The 15,462-nt window shown below is 53.0% G+C and overlaps 2 protein-coding genes across 3 annotated transcripts; one reads left to right on the top strand and one right to left on the bottom strand.

The window, feature by feature from the left end:
• Nucleotides 1–215: 215 nt before the first annotated feature.
• On the bottom strand, nucleotides 216–6,589 carry CCDC142 (coiled-coil domain containing 142). Its single transcript, XM_019750321.3, has 9 exons — nucleotides 5,369–6,589; nucleotides 4,969–5,058; nucleotides 4,745–4,891; nucleotides 4,491–4,621; nucleotides 4,306–4,419; nucleotides 1,553–1,667; nucleotides 1,159–1,336; nucleotides 839–1,038; nucleotides 216–700 (listed from the first exon to the last, which is right to left on the bottom strand). Exons 1-9 carry the CDS (start codon nucleotides 6,429–6,431, stop codon nucleotides 441–443), a joined length of 2,298 nt encoding a protein of 765 aa, XP_019605880.3. The 5' UTR covers nucleotides 6,432–6,589; the 3' UTR covers nucleotides 216–440.
• Nucleotides 6,550–14,648, top strand: TTC31 (tetratricopeptide repeat domain 31). Of its 2 annotated transcripts, none has more exons than XM_019750323.3 (13): nucleotides 6,550–6,728; nucleotides 6,892–6,980; nucleotides 10,088–10,190; nucleotides 10,306–10,535; nucleotides 10,689–10,772; nucleotides 11,230–11,286; nucleotides 11,396–11,476; nucleotides 11,582–11,776; nucleotides 12,108–12,159; nucleotides 12,243–12,333; nucleotides 12,420–12,561; nucleotides 12,779–12,880; nucleotides 13,039–14,648. In XM_019750323.3, the coding sequence occupies exons 1-13, from the start codon at nucleotides 6,689–6,691 to the stop codon at nucleotides 13,339–13,341; spliced, it is 1,569 nt and encodes a 522-aa protein (XP_019605882.3). In that variant the 5' UTR covers nucleotides 6,550–6,688; the 3' UTR covers nucleotides 13,342–14,648. The 2 variants fall into 2 exon arrangements, with proteins under 2 accessions (XP_019605882.3, XP_019605881.3); XM_019750322.3 differs by having other exon boundaries at nucleotides 13,036–14,648.
• The last annotated feature ends 814 nt before the right edge of the window (nucleotides 14,649–15,462 follow it).

Below are 15,462 nucleotides of genomic sequence, written 5' to 3'. Positions count from 1 at the left end.
TAGAAAGATCTACTTCACCTCTGGTTCCTGATGAATTAACTTTATGTTTAGCCTGGCTCTGAGGATTTAAGAGGAAGTGGCATCTAGGCTGCTTTCTATTGCTTTTTCTCTTTCCCTCTCCCCTGGGATCCAACCCTATAGCCGTCCTCCCAGTGTCTAGCCCTGAGATGGCTTCACTGATGGGGAATTAGGCCTGAACCTTCAGAAATGCTGACCTCCAGCTTCCAGGCTGTGGTTTTGCCATTTACTTGGATTCCTGGTACTGGAGTGATCTTGGATTCTTAGCTTGCTAGTCCAGGCTCTGTGTAGTTTGTGGTTCTCAGGTATGCTTTCTTCCTGTTTCCAATTGTAGGCTTCTTTAACATGTAGTTCCAAATGCCTGGGCTTTTCCAGCCAGAAATGCAGGGCTCTGACCTTCTGGCTCCTCATCAGCCTCCTTACTATTCAGGACTAGTCCCCAGGCAGGAAAGAAAAGGCAAGTGCCAACGGGGGTGGGGGCGCTGGTGCTGCCTCAGGGCAAGCCAGGCCTGCTGATTTCCCACCATGTAAACCTGGGGGCTAGGTCCCCCTTCCCACAGCGTGCTTAGCAGCTGAGCTGTCTGGGCTGGGGGTGCTCCAGGCCGAAGAGGGGGTTCCAAGCTCTCCAGGCTGTTGAGGCTACTGCTGGGCAAGTCTAAGGTCTGGACTTCATTACAGGCACCTGGTAAGGCAGGAATGGAAGGCAGGTGGCTGCGGGGGGTCGCTGAAACCAGCTCAATGATGAGTATGGGGAGTGGGGCACATAAAATAGTGAGGGAGGGTCAAGAGAATCTGGAGATGGGGAGGGGGAGTGACTCACAGCAACAGGGAGGCCTTCTGTGGACTTGAGTTTTGGGCAAGGGCTGCTGCAATAGACACAGCAGGGCCCCATCCAGCCGCTGGAATATGCTGAGCCTGAGCAGACTCTGGCGAAGTTCAGGGGTCAGTCCCCACCGCTCTTCTTCCAGCAACTCTGGGACCACTCCAAAGTCTTGTCTGAGCTGCAGTGCCCCCTGCAGGCTGGAGGCCGAGGTACAATGTGGCCGCTTGACCCGCGTCTCTCCAAACTGCTCTGTCCCCTTTCCCCCTCCCTTTTCCAGTTCCTTTCATCCCCTTGCCCCTGCCTCCTTTCCTCCCCACCTGAACCGGATCCTGTGGGTGAGAATGTGGTCAAGCCAGGCACCCAGCATGGCTGTCAGCGCCTGGCCAAGGGCAGGGGCCTGGGCTTCAGGTGGCAACCCCTGCAATCCTTGCAATACGGGCTCCAGTACAGTGCGGACCACCAACCCGGCATACTCACTAGGAATGCTGGGCAGTTCTGGAGTGAGAGAAGAGAAAGGACAGGATATAAGGCTATAGAGATCTAGTGAGCCCCTAATGGAGTGTTTGGGGGGAGAAAATATGATTTCCGGAGGGGGAGAGGGACATAGGAGGTGACGAGAAGGATGGAGAGAGACGAGCAGAATCCAGATTTGGAGGGGTTGGAATACTCTTACCCCCTGGGGACCCTGGGGGTGCTGCAATGAGGAGTTACCAGGACAGAGACGATGCCGCCAGTACCGACCCCGTGGCATGTGAAGTTCAAAGCCCTGTGTAGCTTGTTTATGACATTCTTGAAAAAAGAGACGTAGTGACTCTTCAGGCAGGAGCTGTTGGAATAGGGACAAAATAAAAGGGGCTTATCTGTTAGGTACTTGTCAAGTTCTGATGTTCTTCTAAATCTGAGGTGTTTAACCTGGCATCCATAAAATCCCAGAACAGAATTATATGTGTACTTGTATGAGCTCAGGCATTTTCTGAGGAGAGATGCCATAGCTTTTATTGGGTTTTCCAAAAGGTCTGGACCCAGAAAAGATTATGGACAGTTGTACTAGGATTACCTGCTCTCCCCAGCTTGGTTCAGAGGATGGAAATCCTCCAGGTTTTCTTCTATGAGAACATTAATAGGAAACAGACACCCTCACCATGACCAAAGTTCAAAAGCAAATGCTAGGGAGAAGCTGAAGAAACAAAGGGGAGTCTATAATCTCTGGCTATCACCTATGAAAGGAAGGCAGGAACTGCGTGTAAATGAGGAGCAATGACTATAACTGAGATTCAGGAGCCTCTGGGACGTCCTTACACTGAGTGTTCTTCCAGCTCACTTGCATTTCTCCAGAGCAGTGGAGCCTGTAAAGCAAGAATAAGCCCATGTGCTGGTTTGGTTTCTTTGGTTTGATAGGTTTTGTTTTTGGAGGAGGAGGGGATGGCAAAAAAGAGAGGATCTCTACAGCTCATGTTGGAGGAGAACTCCAATGAATGGGATATAAAGAAAAGGTGCAGCTCTATAAAGAAAAGGTGACTAGAGGCCAGCAAGCCTGAGGAGAGGGGGGCCAAACATAGGGGTGGTTATGGAGCCCATGTAGTTCCTGGCACATATCCTGAAAACAACCTATCTAAATCTAAACTCTTCCTCTCTTCTCCTGAAAATCAGCACCCCCTTCTTCCTTATTTAGGCCAAAGAAATCACCCCTGTCAAGTGATATTGGTGAGGAACCTCTGCACTCAACACCCAAGAAACACAGGTCACACGATGAGACAGTCTTTCTCTCTGGGACACTACAGTCCAGCCGGGGAGAAAATTCACAACATCAGCTTCTTCTTGTTCATCCCAGTGCTGCATGGTGGAGTGCCCAGAGCAGACACCTGACAGTGCCATTGTCAGGCAGAGGAGCGAGACTTCAGAGAGCGTTGCACAGTATTTGGCTCATACAGTGAACACAATGTCCCTGTTCCTTTTGCTCTGTCTCGCAATTGCCAAGAGCTGGACCCTTCTCATGTTAGCTCTCCTCACCTCCCTTCCATCGTAACCACTATATCTGGATCGAACTCCATCACCGTCTTCCCTGTTCCCCTTCTGCTCTTACAGTCGTTCCCCATCACTCATGAGATAAAGCTCCAAATCTGTGGACTGGTGTTCAGTGCCCTCCACAACTTGATACCACTCTGCTTACTCCTCCATAGTCCCCCAGCGCCATCCCAGATGTATGCACACATGCATACACACTATACACAAAGGGAGCTTCTGCTTTGGTCAGGCTATCTCCCCATTGCTCCCCCAAGGAATACGAACTGCCTACCTCTTGGCACTCCTCTGAGGCTGCCCAGGCACCAGCTCGAGCCATAGGCCTTGTATGGAGCTTCTGTCACCACATGCTACCATCTTCCCTCTTAAGAGCTCCCATGACCCCACTGTCCACCCTACTCGAGGAGCCTGCTCTGGGGCACGCTGAGTTGAAGGAAGCAGCAATAAATGGAGGTGGAAATGCCCAACAGGCAGATGCACATGGTGGATTAGGTCTAAACTGGGGGGCGGGAGGGGGCAGTCCACAGCACCAAGGCACTGTGGGTAAGCAGAAATGCAGAGAGAAAGGAGCAGAGGGACAAGGACTGAACTCTACAGCTATGCCCTTATTCAAGGCAAGGAGGAGAAATTTGGGCAGGAAGAGAAAACGAGAGAAATCTTTCATAGTAGAACAGATAATGTGCAAAATGGTGGAAAATTAAAATACAAGCATAGTAATTTTTTCATAAATTTAGAAGAAAATAAATGTTGGAAGAAACAGCCAAGAGTAGATGAAGGTTATTACCACAGTGGAACGGGAGTCAGAGGTAGGAGTGGGGGGCAATTAAAGTGCCATGTTTTCATTAGAGGCCTTCTAAAGTAATATTCTACTTCACTTTTAAACAATGGAGTGTATTACTTTAACAAAGATACAAATTACATGTTTAAAAAAGGAGAAACATTGTATTCAAAATTTGTAAATAAAAGGAATCATTTATCTTGCTTTTTTCTCTACAAATATAACTCAGAGTAACCAAATAATTAAGGAGGGCAAGTTTCACTTTATGGGAGTAATCCAAATAACAAACAAACAAGGCATGATAGAATTGGAATATCACCACTTTGCACCCCCTAATGAAATCAAGGATCTAGGCAATGGTCATCAGTGGCTGTTAACATAATAAAATGAGAGCCTGGTATGGTGCGGGTAGAATGTATAGATGAAACAAAATTGACCACAAGTTGATCATTGTTAAAGCCTCTATGGTAGGAATATGGGGTCCATTATACTCTTTTCTCTACCTTTGAAATATTCCATAATAAAAACAACAAAAAATAAGCAAAGCAAACAAGATAAATTTAGCAGACTCCAAAAAGATTCCAAGTCACTGAGATGTTCTGCCTCCACCACCCACCACACTAACCCCAAAGCTGGCCATTGTCAGGGTCCCCACTTTCCTCACCTGGATCTGTGTTGTCAGCTTCCGGATCTCCAGGCCCAGCTGCTGTTCCACTTCCAGGGCCAAGCTTTCCTCTGCTGCCAGGCTAGACAGAGCTTCTGCCTTGTGCAATAGAGGCTTTGGCAGAGACAGGATATGAGGTCTGAGCCTAGCCTAGGCTGCTCCCCTCCCCATCCCCAGCTACTCACAGGTAAGTCCTTCTGGATGAGAGGCAGGAAGGAACCTGGGGCCCACGATGCCAAATGCTGCTGAGCTTTGCCCCAAAACCAGAGCAAGGTTGTCTGCAGGGTGCAGAGCCCCAGAGCAAGGAGTACAGGACCTGGGGAGGGGAGGGACAAGTATCTGAGACATCATGGAGCACGTCTGGGAGGAGGCAGGCTTCAGAAGAGAGTGGAGGAATAAAGGAGATATCCTCAACTGTTCTGTTCCCCAACTCCCTCACCTGAAGGCTGACAGAGGAGCAGCCCTGACCTGGGCTCCCGAAGAGCATCCAAGAGAGGAGGGAAGAGCCGCTGCAGAAGTTCAGTGGTAGGAGAGGACGAAGAAAGGCTGCTCTGATCACCAGCAGATCCCAAGGCCTGGCAGAAGCCTGAGGATGAGGGGGTATGGTTTAATGGGGAAGGGGCAACCTGGGGCTTGTCACTCCCAGTGCCCCTTCCTTCTCACCTTGGTCCCAGCTCCGGATAAGAGACTGATGAAATAGGCTGTGACACAAAGAAGCCAGCTCCTTCTCACACTGCTGAGGCAGAAATGACCCTAGTGGGAGAAATGACCTTAGAGCCTGCAAACAAGGCCTCGATTTTCCACAATCACGGTTCCCTGAATGATGGGAAAGAGGGAAGGAATCCACCGAGACTCAAGCAAGACTGGGGCAGGAAGCAAGACTTTACCTTGAAAGCTCTGAAGCTACAGCCTGAACCACAGGGTGAGGGTAAGGGGAGGCGGGGAAGGGGTAGTTGATGCTAAAGGACCTGCTTTTGTAGTCAGGCTGGCCGGTGAGTGAGGTGATTAGGGAGAAGGAAGGGACCCCAGCTTTCCCAAATGCCCACCCAAGTCCACCACTCACCCTGATCCAGTGCTTTATTCAGCTGTTGTGCCGCTGCCCTGGGGTCCCTCCAGGGTCCTAGACTTAGGTCCAGACTCTGCGCACAGGCGGCCCACAGCAGGGTCCAGTACTGGCTCCACAGGGCTCCAGTCCCTTCAAGCCCCAGTCCACTGCTGGCTGAATTCTCCATGCCCCTCATCAGGCCCAGGAGTCCTGGCAGCAGCTCCTGCTCCTCACAACACTGCCTGCTGAGCTGGTCCCGTAAGCCGGATCCCCTGAGCGCCTCAAGCAGCCGACCTGCCACTTGGCAACCCCGCTCCTGGGTCAGGAGGGATAGCACACGCGCTGGGGAGAAAGGGCGCGCCGCCCCTGGAACGTGGCTCAAGGCTGTTCCCAGCAGCTGATGGTAGGCCGGAAGCACCAGCAACAGGTCGGCAAGTTGGGACAACAGGCCGGGGCTGGCAGGCGTCCGGCCCAGGGCGCGAAGCTGCATCTCGATGACAGCATGTAGGCGTTGGGCTGCTAGTCCGACCGCGCGCGCCAGGAGTAGCGGCTCTGGAGTCTCCCGAAGACCGGTTCTCAGGATGGCCCCTCGGGAAGGCTGCGGCAGCAGGTCGCGACACAGCTGAGGCAGGGGGCCAGGGGACGGCGCGCCGGGACTCAGTATCCTCAGGAGGTGCACGGCCGCCTGGAGATGGCGGGCGCATTCCCGGGCTTGGAGGAGCTGCTCCCGCTCGCGGTGCAGCCGCAACAACACGGCCCGGAGACACTGCAGCGCCGGGGGGATCGGGCCTCTCGCGGCGGACTCCTGCCTCCAGTCCGCAGCGGCAGCCTCGGGGTGCTCTCCCGCGCCCGCCGGCGCCGCCCACCACGGCTGCCCTCCGGGAACTCCGCCGGGCGGTGGGTTCGAGCAGGGGATGCTCCCGGCAACCGGCAGCTCGGGCCGGGCACGAACATCCCAGCCGAGAGCGCCCGTCCGCCCTCTCTCCCACTGCTCCTCCCCGGCGCTCCCGGCTTGCGACCGCAACGGCGGCACAGGACCGAGCGGAGGCAGAAGGCCACCCGAGCGAGATGCCTGGGCCATAGAGCGGCGCGTCGGGAACGAACCTAATGAGTCCCACTTGCCCGCACCGCCCAACGCCCGCTGCAGCCGGGACTCCGCCCCACCCCAACAGCCGTCATCTCTTGCCCGGGAGCCTCCGGAACCGTCCTGGACTCTCTCGCGCTCCGTAGTCGGAGGCTTCTGCCCCTAACAAAAATGGCTGCCCAGCCCGCCCTACTCCTCCTTTGGCCGGCAACAAATACCAGACTCTTTCACTTTCGGGTCACGGTGGACGGGAGATGGCGCCGATTCCCAAGACGGTGGGGCGGATCAAGCTAGGTGAGCAGGTGTGACAGGACGGGAGGGGGTCCAGGAGGGTCGGGGCAGCCTCACTTGGGTCTATCGGTTTTCAGCAAGATTTTGAACTTCACGCGGTGAGCAGAGGGCTGCGGCCAATCCATCCCGAGTCCCCCTAACGCGCCGCGGCTTTCCTTTCCTGTAGACTGCCCTCTGCGGCCTGGCTGCCCGCTGGGGGTCGCTGCTGTCCCCAAACTCTGCAAGGAATTTGGTCCTGAGGACTACGGCGAAGAGGTAAAAGGGACTCTCGCCCCCGCCCTGTCACGCCTCTTCTCAAGCTGCTGTGTTGAACTGGGCCGTGGCGGGCGGGGCGCCGCGCTGGACTTCTGGGGCCCGGGAGAGGCGTTGCCTGGGGCCCGCCCTCCAGGAGCGCACGGGAGGCGGGGAGGGACGGGGGCGGGGCGGGGCGGGGATCCGGGACCACGCTGCGGGATAAATGCTTGAAGTGGGCAGGGTTGGACAGTGGGAGTATCTGGGCTGAAGATTGGGGTGTGGCTAGTTCTCTGGGGAGGGATATTATAAACAGAGGGAGCAGTGTGGAGCAAAGACAGTAAGGCAAGGGAAAGTTAAAAGAACCTCATTGAAATGAGACCTGAGTGGAGGGTTTGGCTGGAACCATAAGAGATGAGGTGGGAAAGAAGGCAGCACGTGACTTGAAAGGCCTTGCCCGACACTGGAGTTTGGATGTGCTCAGGTAGGTGATAGGGTTATTGAGGGAGGGACAGGATCAGATTTGGGCACATTGGGAAGCTATACTTCCAGCTGCTTCCGTCAGCTCTAAAACCGCACACTCGCAAGTCCAGGAGTTCATTCATCATCTTTGCAAATTGGTTGCTTTTTCTCTAATCTTAGTTTTGGTTAGTAACACAAATTTCCATCTAGTTGCTTAAACCAGAAACCTGAGAATCATTCTGTATAGTCCTCCCTTTCCTTTACCTCACACATTTAGTCACTAAAACCTATTTCTAAAATGTCTCTTAAATCAAACCCATCATTTCCATTCCTGCTCCCACTGCCACTGCCTTAGTTCAAGAACTCATTCTCTGGGGCTTGAACAGTTGTAATGGCCTTCTAACTAAACATTCCACCCTTAGACTTCCTCAGGACTATTTTATTTGAGTGTTTCACTCCCCAGATCAGGTCCACTCCCATCACTGACAGGACAAAGTTCAAACTCACTGTGTCACACAGAATTCAGATACAGCTCCCGACTGCATCTCTATTAGAATAGTCTCCTCACCAATCTCTGCTTTTACTCATCATTACACACTCGTTGAGTACCAACTATGCACCTAAAACGAGCACTGTCATAGGCTGGGAAGACAAATCAAACTGACAAAAATCCCTCTATTTAATAAATGAGAAGAATCTAGTGGGGGCAGCCAGTCAATAAATAAAGAATATAGTATATCAAATAAGAGAAGTGCAAAGAAAAATAAAGCAAGAAGGAGGAGAGGGAGCATTGAGTGGAGTTGAGCGATTTCTTGTTTTAAAAGGAATGGTCAGAGAAGGCCTCCCTAAGAAGGTTGGAGCAGAGATTTGAAGGAGACAAAGGATTGAGCCATTCCCTGGGGAAAGAGCAGAGGAAATAGCAAGTACAAAAGCTCTGAGATAGCTTTTCAGTGCACTTGGTGTGTTGTAGGAACTTCAAAGGAGACGACAGTAGCTGGAGGAGGGCAACGAGAGGGTAGGACATGATTCCTGAAGGTACTGGGGGGCCAGGTCACGTGTGGTCATGTAGTGAATTAAGAGAGTAGCATAGACTGTTTGCGTGAGAGGTGGAAGGTCAAAGAAGACCTTTTTTTTTGATGGCTGGCCTGGGCTGAGGAGGAAGAAGGAAGTTGAAGATACAGGAAAAGACATTATATATTTGAGTGGCACTTCCTGGGGATGTTGCTCAAAGTGTATCTAGAGCACGCATTATTTGTGTCTAAGTTCTAGTTAGGAAGTTGAAATAAACCCACCAGGAAATTGAATTTGAGAATAAGACTTGATGAAAGTGCCCAGCAGTGTAAATAAAGATGCTGTTGAGTCAGGACTGTCTCCTGAGGGGAGCCCTGGATCTAAAATTGTTTAGAAGGTTGACTGTTCCTCGAGTGATCTGAAGTGCTGCCTATGCATTGTCAGCACTTTGGAGTTTCATGTGGCTTCTAAGCCTCTCAGTCAGTGGGCCACCACTTGGTTGGTGTCTGCCCTGTTTAGGCCTAATTATGCCACACGGGGATGTGACGATCTCTGTCCTCCTTAGCGTATACTAACTGAGGAAACGATTCTCATTAGAATCACAGAATGTACAGGCCAGGGCTTGAAGAGTCTTGCCTCATTTTGTGAATGAGGAAGCTGAGGTCCAGAGATGTTCAATGACTTGTCCAAAATCAAACAGCCAGGCAGTGGCTGAGGCAGAACTAGGACACAAGCGGCTCTGCTCCAGCGCAGTGCTCTTTCCAGGTCCATGCTGCCTCACCAATGAAGAGACGAATAAAAAGCAATGGCTAGTAAGGCTCTAAATTGTATACCACAGACTGTGTGAGTACAGCTTTGTTGAGAGAGGGTAGACATAATTGGAGATGAAAGGGTCTGGCAAGTCTTTGAGAGGAAATGGAATTTGAACTGGACCTTGAGGTGAGCCAAGATGTGGTGAGAAGAAAGCTCAGCAGGAGGGATTCAAGGACTGCTAGGGGAAGACCCCAAGGCTGGAAGGAGCCTGCTGGCAGAGGGAGGGCGGCAGGGGAGGATTGCAAGGGAAGATTGGAAAAGCCAGCCAGGGAGCTTTTTGGAAGGCTCCAAATCCCAGGCTGAGGAGCTAGATTCAATCCTGCCTGTGGCCCTGGCAGTGGGGGAATAACTGGAAGCTTTTGAGTAAGGGAATGATTGTTGAGATCTTGCTTTGGGGGGGAAACAGATGAAATACAGGGGAGAGGCCAGCCAGGAACTGCTCTACTCCTATAAATGTGAGGTAGCTCCAGGGTTGGTTGTATGAGGCTTTCATGTTCAAGAATATAACAGGGGACATAGCTGGAAGAGCAGGTAAGGAGGCTCCATTTCAGGGGCTTCAGTGTGGCTGACCTAGTGGCAGGTCAAGGGGAGGGGATCCTGGGTGGTAGAGAAGGCCGGGCCGAATGCCACACTCAACCCCTGGGAAGGCCGGCCAGTAGTGAGGTGATACACTATGAAAGCTGGGAGCAGTGTGTTCTGGGGTGCCTGGGGGGGAGGTCAGCCAGCAACGTTCTCCAGGCTGGGTTGCTGATTTGTGGTTGTCACGGTGGAGGGGTCCAGCCAAGCCCCTTGCTGTCTTCCCGAGCTCCCCCCAACACCAGCCTCCCCTTCCCTCCCCCTCCCAGGACATAGTGGATTTTCTTCGAAGACTTGTGGAGAGTGATCCCCAGCGCCTGCACCGGATCCATGTGGATGGGAGCAGCGGGCGGCTGCAGCTGTGGCACCATGGTGGGGAGTGCAGGGGCCCGGCCCAGGGATCGAGGCTGGACCCTGGGAGGGCTGGCCCTCGGACGTTCCTCTCTCTCATGTTCTTCCTTTCCCTTCTCTTTCTTCCTCCTGACAGATTACCTCCTGGACCATTTCTGTGATGAGGGGGAAACTACTGGACAGAGTGACAGGGACAAGGGGGCTGAGGGACTGGGCACCTACTGCAGTTTCCCAAAGTCCTTCCTGTACACTCCCCAAGGGTCTAAGCCCTGCCCTCCAAGACCCTCGGCCTCGGCGTCCTTCCCCAGTAGCTCAGACAGCCTGCTTCACGTGGCCATGCCCCAGAAGCTCCTGCTGACTGAAGAGGTGAGACTGTCCCCCAGGTTCTTCCAGCCCCCAGATTCCCATATCTGTATTCTCCCCTAATCTGGACATTTCAAGAGCCTTCCATACTGCTTGCCTCCCTATTGTTTTCTCTCTCATTCTCTCTCTTCCTGTCACCTGCCTTTCCTCCTCCAGGAAGCCAACCGCCTGGCTGAGGAGCTCGTAGCTGAGGAGGAGCGCGTGAAACAGAAAGCAGAGAAGAAGCGACTCAAGAAGAAGGTAGCTGGAGGGCGGAAGGAGTGGGAGTTCAGGGGTGTTGGGGGAGCGAAAGAGGGAAGCTTTGCGAGAACAGGAAAGGACTCAGGGTGGCCTGCAGTGAGTGGATCCTCTTGCCAGGGGCGCCCAAGGGGCTCAGAGACTGGAGGGTCTCCCAGAGGCCACGTGGTGCAGCAGTTGTAGGGTCACAGGATACTGCCTGGGTTGGAATCTGCCTCCTTACTGTGAGACATCTGCCTGGTGACTCTCTTGTCTTCTCTTTTCACCTGTAAAATGAAGATAACAATACCTACCTCACAGAGTTCCAAGGATTAAATAACGTATGCAAAACTCAGCCTAGTACGACATAAAATATATATTACACACATGAAGAATTGGTTTCAAGAGACAAATTGTGTGTGTCTGTGTGTGTGTACTTAAATATAGTGCTCAAAATACATCGTCATTATTATTATTGCAGCGTCAAAAGGACCGAAAGCGACAGAAGCGCTTGGAGCAGGACAGTGGGGAGCTCAAGGTGAGTGTTGACAGGAAGATACTAAGCCCCAAGTGCCAGAAAGGTGGAGGCTGAGAAGGCAGGCAGCTCAAAGCGATCCCAACTCTGTATCTGTCCACCTTCCCTCCAGGCCGAGGCCACCCCAGAGGGGGATGGGAGTCCCCCATCCAGCCCTGGGAACCCAGCTCACGGATGCTGTGGTGAGGAAGAGGTGAGAGGCCCCCTCCTTCCCTTCTTGGTCTGCCCACGCCCTCCTCCCCCTACTCCAGGACATACTTCATTCCACCCACTCCCTACCTTTTCTTTCTGCTCACAGGACTCACTGGATCTATCTAGTACTTTCGTGTCTCTGGCTTTGCGCAAGGTTGGGGATTGGCCCCCCAGTACCCTCAGAGAGAAGGAACTGAGCCAGGAGCCCCAAGGCAAGAGCCTGGGCCCCCAGGAGAAGATGGACCAGCAGGACGATAGCTCTCCAAGAGAAGAGAGCCCCACGCAGAGTCCTAAGGAAGAGGTGAGGGAGGGGCAGAAGAAGCTCAGCTGGAGCCAGTGGCAAGGGTGGCAGAGGTCTTTGGGAAGTCCCATGGTCTAAGTGTTGAGGGCAGTGACCAGCAGGAGTTCTCTGGTCCCAGGATTAAGAGACCTGGGATCAAGCTGCATCATTGTCACCTTGATCCTGGGTGGTTTCCTCTGCAGGAAGGGAGAGCTGATAGCATCTCGCAGAGCTGCCAGGAGAATTCCATGAGTTGGGTGATGCTAATTGCAATGTTAACTGTTTAAACAAAGGAGAAAGGTTTGGGGAGGCTGAGGCCTTGAGTCCTGCTTGACTTTTCTCCTGTCCCTAGGCATCTCTGAGACTGCTGGCAGCTGCCATACAACAGAGCCAGGAGCTAGCAAGTGAGATTCTTTCTCTCTCTCTCCTCACCACACCCTCCCTGGGGTAGCGCAATCTGAATCTTCACACCCTCTCTCTTCCCCAGAGCTGGGTACCAGCTTTGCCCAAAAAGGTTTCTACCGCGAGGCTGTGGGCCTGTTCACTCAGGCTTTGAAGCTCAACCCCCGGGACCACCGGTGAGTGGGGCGTGGCCGCTGTGCTGGGAGGTCAGGGCGAGGCACCCTGCTGAGCAATGGACTTGTGGTCGCTCTGTCTTCCTCAGGTTATTTGGAAATCGCTCTTTCTGCCATGAGCGGCTGGGTCAGCCAGCATGGGCACTGGCTGACGCACAGGTGGCCCTTACCCTGAGGCCCGGTTGGCCCCGGGGCCTCTTCCGCCTGGGCAAGGCCTTGATGGGACTGCAGGTAATGGGTCTGGAATTGGGAGCAGAGGAGGAATTTGGGTGGGATGGGGTGGGTATCAGGTCTACACTGAAGTTTTCTAGGTAAGCTCTGAATACCACCGTGTCACAATGTTCATGGTACTAGGAACTGGGCCAGTTTGAGAAAGGGGGCACTTTTAAGTTCCTTGACAACCCCCCATACCTAAACGTTCCTCTTTCTAATCCCTCGGGGACCGCAGCTCTTTGAGGACGCAGCTGCTGTGTTCCAGGAGACTCTGAGAGGCGGGTCTCAGCCTGACGCCGCCCGGGAGCTTCACTCGTGTCTTCAGCGACTCTCTCTGGTAAGGGAACCAGGCCCACTCTCTGCTGAGGGGGCAGAGGAAGCACTGGCTGGGCCTGCAGCACCCAGCAGCAGTGTCTTCTGCCTCCGTGGGTGATGGGGCAGGGGCTGTGCTGCTGGAAAGGAGTACCAGGCGCGCCTCCCTTCCCTTCTCAGCAGGATCAGCCGGGAAGAATCCATGCGTCACCTCTGCCAAGCAGGTGCCCCCAGCCGTTACCATTACCCCACACTGAGCCAGGGGCCTCAGGCCTCCTCTCCCCCAGTCGCCCTCAAAACAGGGCTCCAAGGGCCCCTGGCCTTCTGTCTCCACCCTTGCATTATCCGCCATGTCTCCTGAGCCCCTCCAACCGGCCCCTCCCCCAGACGCCTAGTAGAAGCCCCTGTCCTGTCCGTCTCCAGAACCCCTCCAAGAGCTACGACATCCTGGGGCTGGGGCCCCGGCATCTACCTCAGGCAAGATGAGGGAGGACCTGTCCCTCATAGGACAAGGCCATGTGTGCATCCCACAGGGAGAGGGACACTGTGTGGTGGTGGTTCCCTGCATATTTTGAGACCTTGTACTCTAAAACCATAGCTAGAGACACCCCTGGCCATCATTCTTCTTGCCATGGAGACCTGATGAGAGAAAGGACCCCCTCGTCCACTGAAACAGCCTGTCTTTGGTTCTCAAGCAGATAAATGTCCTCTGGGGGGCAGTAAGGAAAAATAAAACTCACCAAGGCTCAAGAAGGGAACTGTACAAAAGGTCAGGTTTCAGACTATCCAGCAAGGGGCATTTGGGGTTTGTTCTGCTCTTGGCCCTGGGGGACTCATTCACCAGCCAGACCTGTGTGCTCAGGAATGGGGTCATGGTGAAGAATAGTCCCCACTTCACCCTGATGCATGCCCATCTCTTCCTGATCCCAGTTCTTGCCCTGTTTTCTCCAGCCCCAGCCCCTCATGCCCTGCTTCCTGTCCCCATTTCTGTGCACATTCTGACTTCACCTTTGCCCAGTGGTCTGATGTTCATTCCTCCAATTGCTAGAAGATCCACCAAGGGTTTGCATTTGGGAATTCCCTGACCAGTTCCTGCCTGGAGCCCCACACTTCTCACTGCTGCTCTGCTGTGCTGGGGCCTCAGCAGGCGCCCAGGCTGCTGCTAGCTTGGCCATGCTCTTTCTCTAGTCCAGCACTGGGCATTGTAACTAGCCTTTCCCTGTGTGCATTTCTGTTTTTCCACCAAAGGTCACTGCCCCCAGAGAGGGCTATAATTCTCTACTTCCTGTGTAAGAATCATGAGTTCCTTTTGTTTTCTCTTCTGAGATCCTGGCAGCTGCCCCTGGCTAGTTGCTACCTAACCCTGCCTGGAACCCTCAGCTCATTTAAATGTGGATCTGTAGGGGACCTTTAGGCCTCCCAGAATGCCCTCCCAAGAGGAACCATTCATCAGGATGATTCCTGCTGCTTTATGGGACTTGCTCACAGGCAGCATTTACACCTGGAGATAGGAGGTGTTGAAACACCTCCTTTATATAGGGCTTTCCCAAATTCCTTTTGTTGTCTATGGTGCAGGCCCCTTAAATGCTATATAGCAGGATGAAGTCTACCATTACTAGTTGGGTCTCCTTGGGCAGGTCTCTCAATATCTGTGCCTCAGTTCCCTCATCTGTAAAATGGGGGCAATCCCTACCTCACAGGGCTGTTGTGAGGACTGAAAGAGAAAGTGTGAGAAAATACCTACCAAGTGCCTGGTATATAGTGGCTGTTAAATAAACCAGTTTTTATCTGCATCTGTCCTACATATTCATGATTCTCGTGGTGGAAAGACAGTAGTGTGAGTAAATTGCTTATGTCACAAAATAGAGAGTTCCTGGGACTGTGGTTCTCAAAGTGTGGAACCTGGACCAGCAGCATCAGCGTCACCTGGGAACTTGTTACAAATGCAAATTCCCACCCTAGACCTTCTAAATCGGAATCTGCGGGGGGGGGGGGGGGGGGACAGAAACTTGTGTTTCAGTAGACCTCCAGGTGATTCTAATGCACTGCTCTGGGACCTAGCCGAGGAGACACCCATCTAGAGACCATTTTGATGGGATATGTTTGAGTTTTGTTTATTCAAAGCTTGATTACAAGAGGTGGCAGCATTGGGCTAGAATTTAGGAAGCCTCAAGTGGAAGGGGATTATGGCTCAGAGCCAATTAACTTGACTGGCCCCTCCCTAAGTATAGAATTATTTGCCCTGGAAATTCTTTGCTCATGCCTGGTTGGGGAGAAGTAGTTTGTTTAAGGGGTGATTATATTACAGTGACTCCCTCAGAGGCTGGCCCATCTGGCCTTCTAGTTCTGGGGGACCTCTCTGCTTTGGAGACTCCACTAGGGCTCCTGGCCCCTCAGAGAATCACTGCCCACCATTACTGTGTAGTATCTTTGCTTTCAGGCTGAGCTGGCTCCTTGCTCTTCCAGCCTTTCAGAAATGTCCCCTCCCCAGTACCTCTTAGCCTGTCCTAGACTTGAATCTTCTCCAAGAGGCACAGGACTCCCGATATCTGACCCCCACACTCACACTGCTAACTGGTAGGGTACTGACCCAGCAGCCTGAGGTCT

Source organism: Rhinolophus sinicus, chromosome 2 (genome assembly GCF_057876585.1).
Source record: "Rhinolophus sinicus isolate RSI-liver-muscle chromosome 2, RSI-T2T, whole genome shotgun sequence".
In the NCBI taxonomy this organism is placed as follows: Eukaryota; Metazoa; Chordata; class Mammalia; order Chiroptera; family Rhinolophidae; genus Rhinolophus; species Rhinolophus sinicus.
This window is presented reverse-complemented; position numbering and strand designations above follow the sequence as displayed.

Excerpts from the sequence above, each read along its gene's own strand:
- TTC31 (XM_019750322.3), top strand. The coding sequence starts at position 6,689 with ATGGCGCCGATTCCCAAGACGGTGGGGCGGATCAAGCTAG. Across the intron at positions 10,536-10,688 it reads AGCTCCTGCTGACTGAAGAG|GAAGCCAACCGCCTGGCTGA; the intron begins GTGAGACTGTCC and ends TTCCTCCTCCAG. Across the intron at positions 10,773-11,229 it reads AGAAGCGACTCAAGAAGAAG|CGTCAAAAGGACCGAAAGCG; the intron begins GTAGCTGGAGGG and ends TTATTATTGCAG.
- CCDC142 (XM_019750321.3), bottom strand. The coding sequence starts at position 6,431 with ATGGCCCAGGCATCTCGCTCGGGTGGCCTTCTGCCTCCGCTCGGTCCT. Across the intron at positions 4,892-4,968 it reads TATCCGGAGCTGGGACCAAG|GCTTCTGCCAGGCCTTGGGA; the intron begins GTGAGAAGGAAG and ends CCTCATCCTCAG. Across the intron at positions 1,337-1,552 it reads GCGGCATCGTCTCTGTCCTG|AACTGCCCAGCATTCCTAGT; the intron begins GTAACTCCTCAT and ends CTCTCACTCCAG.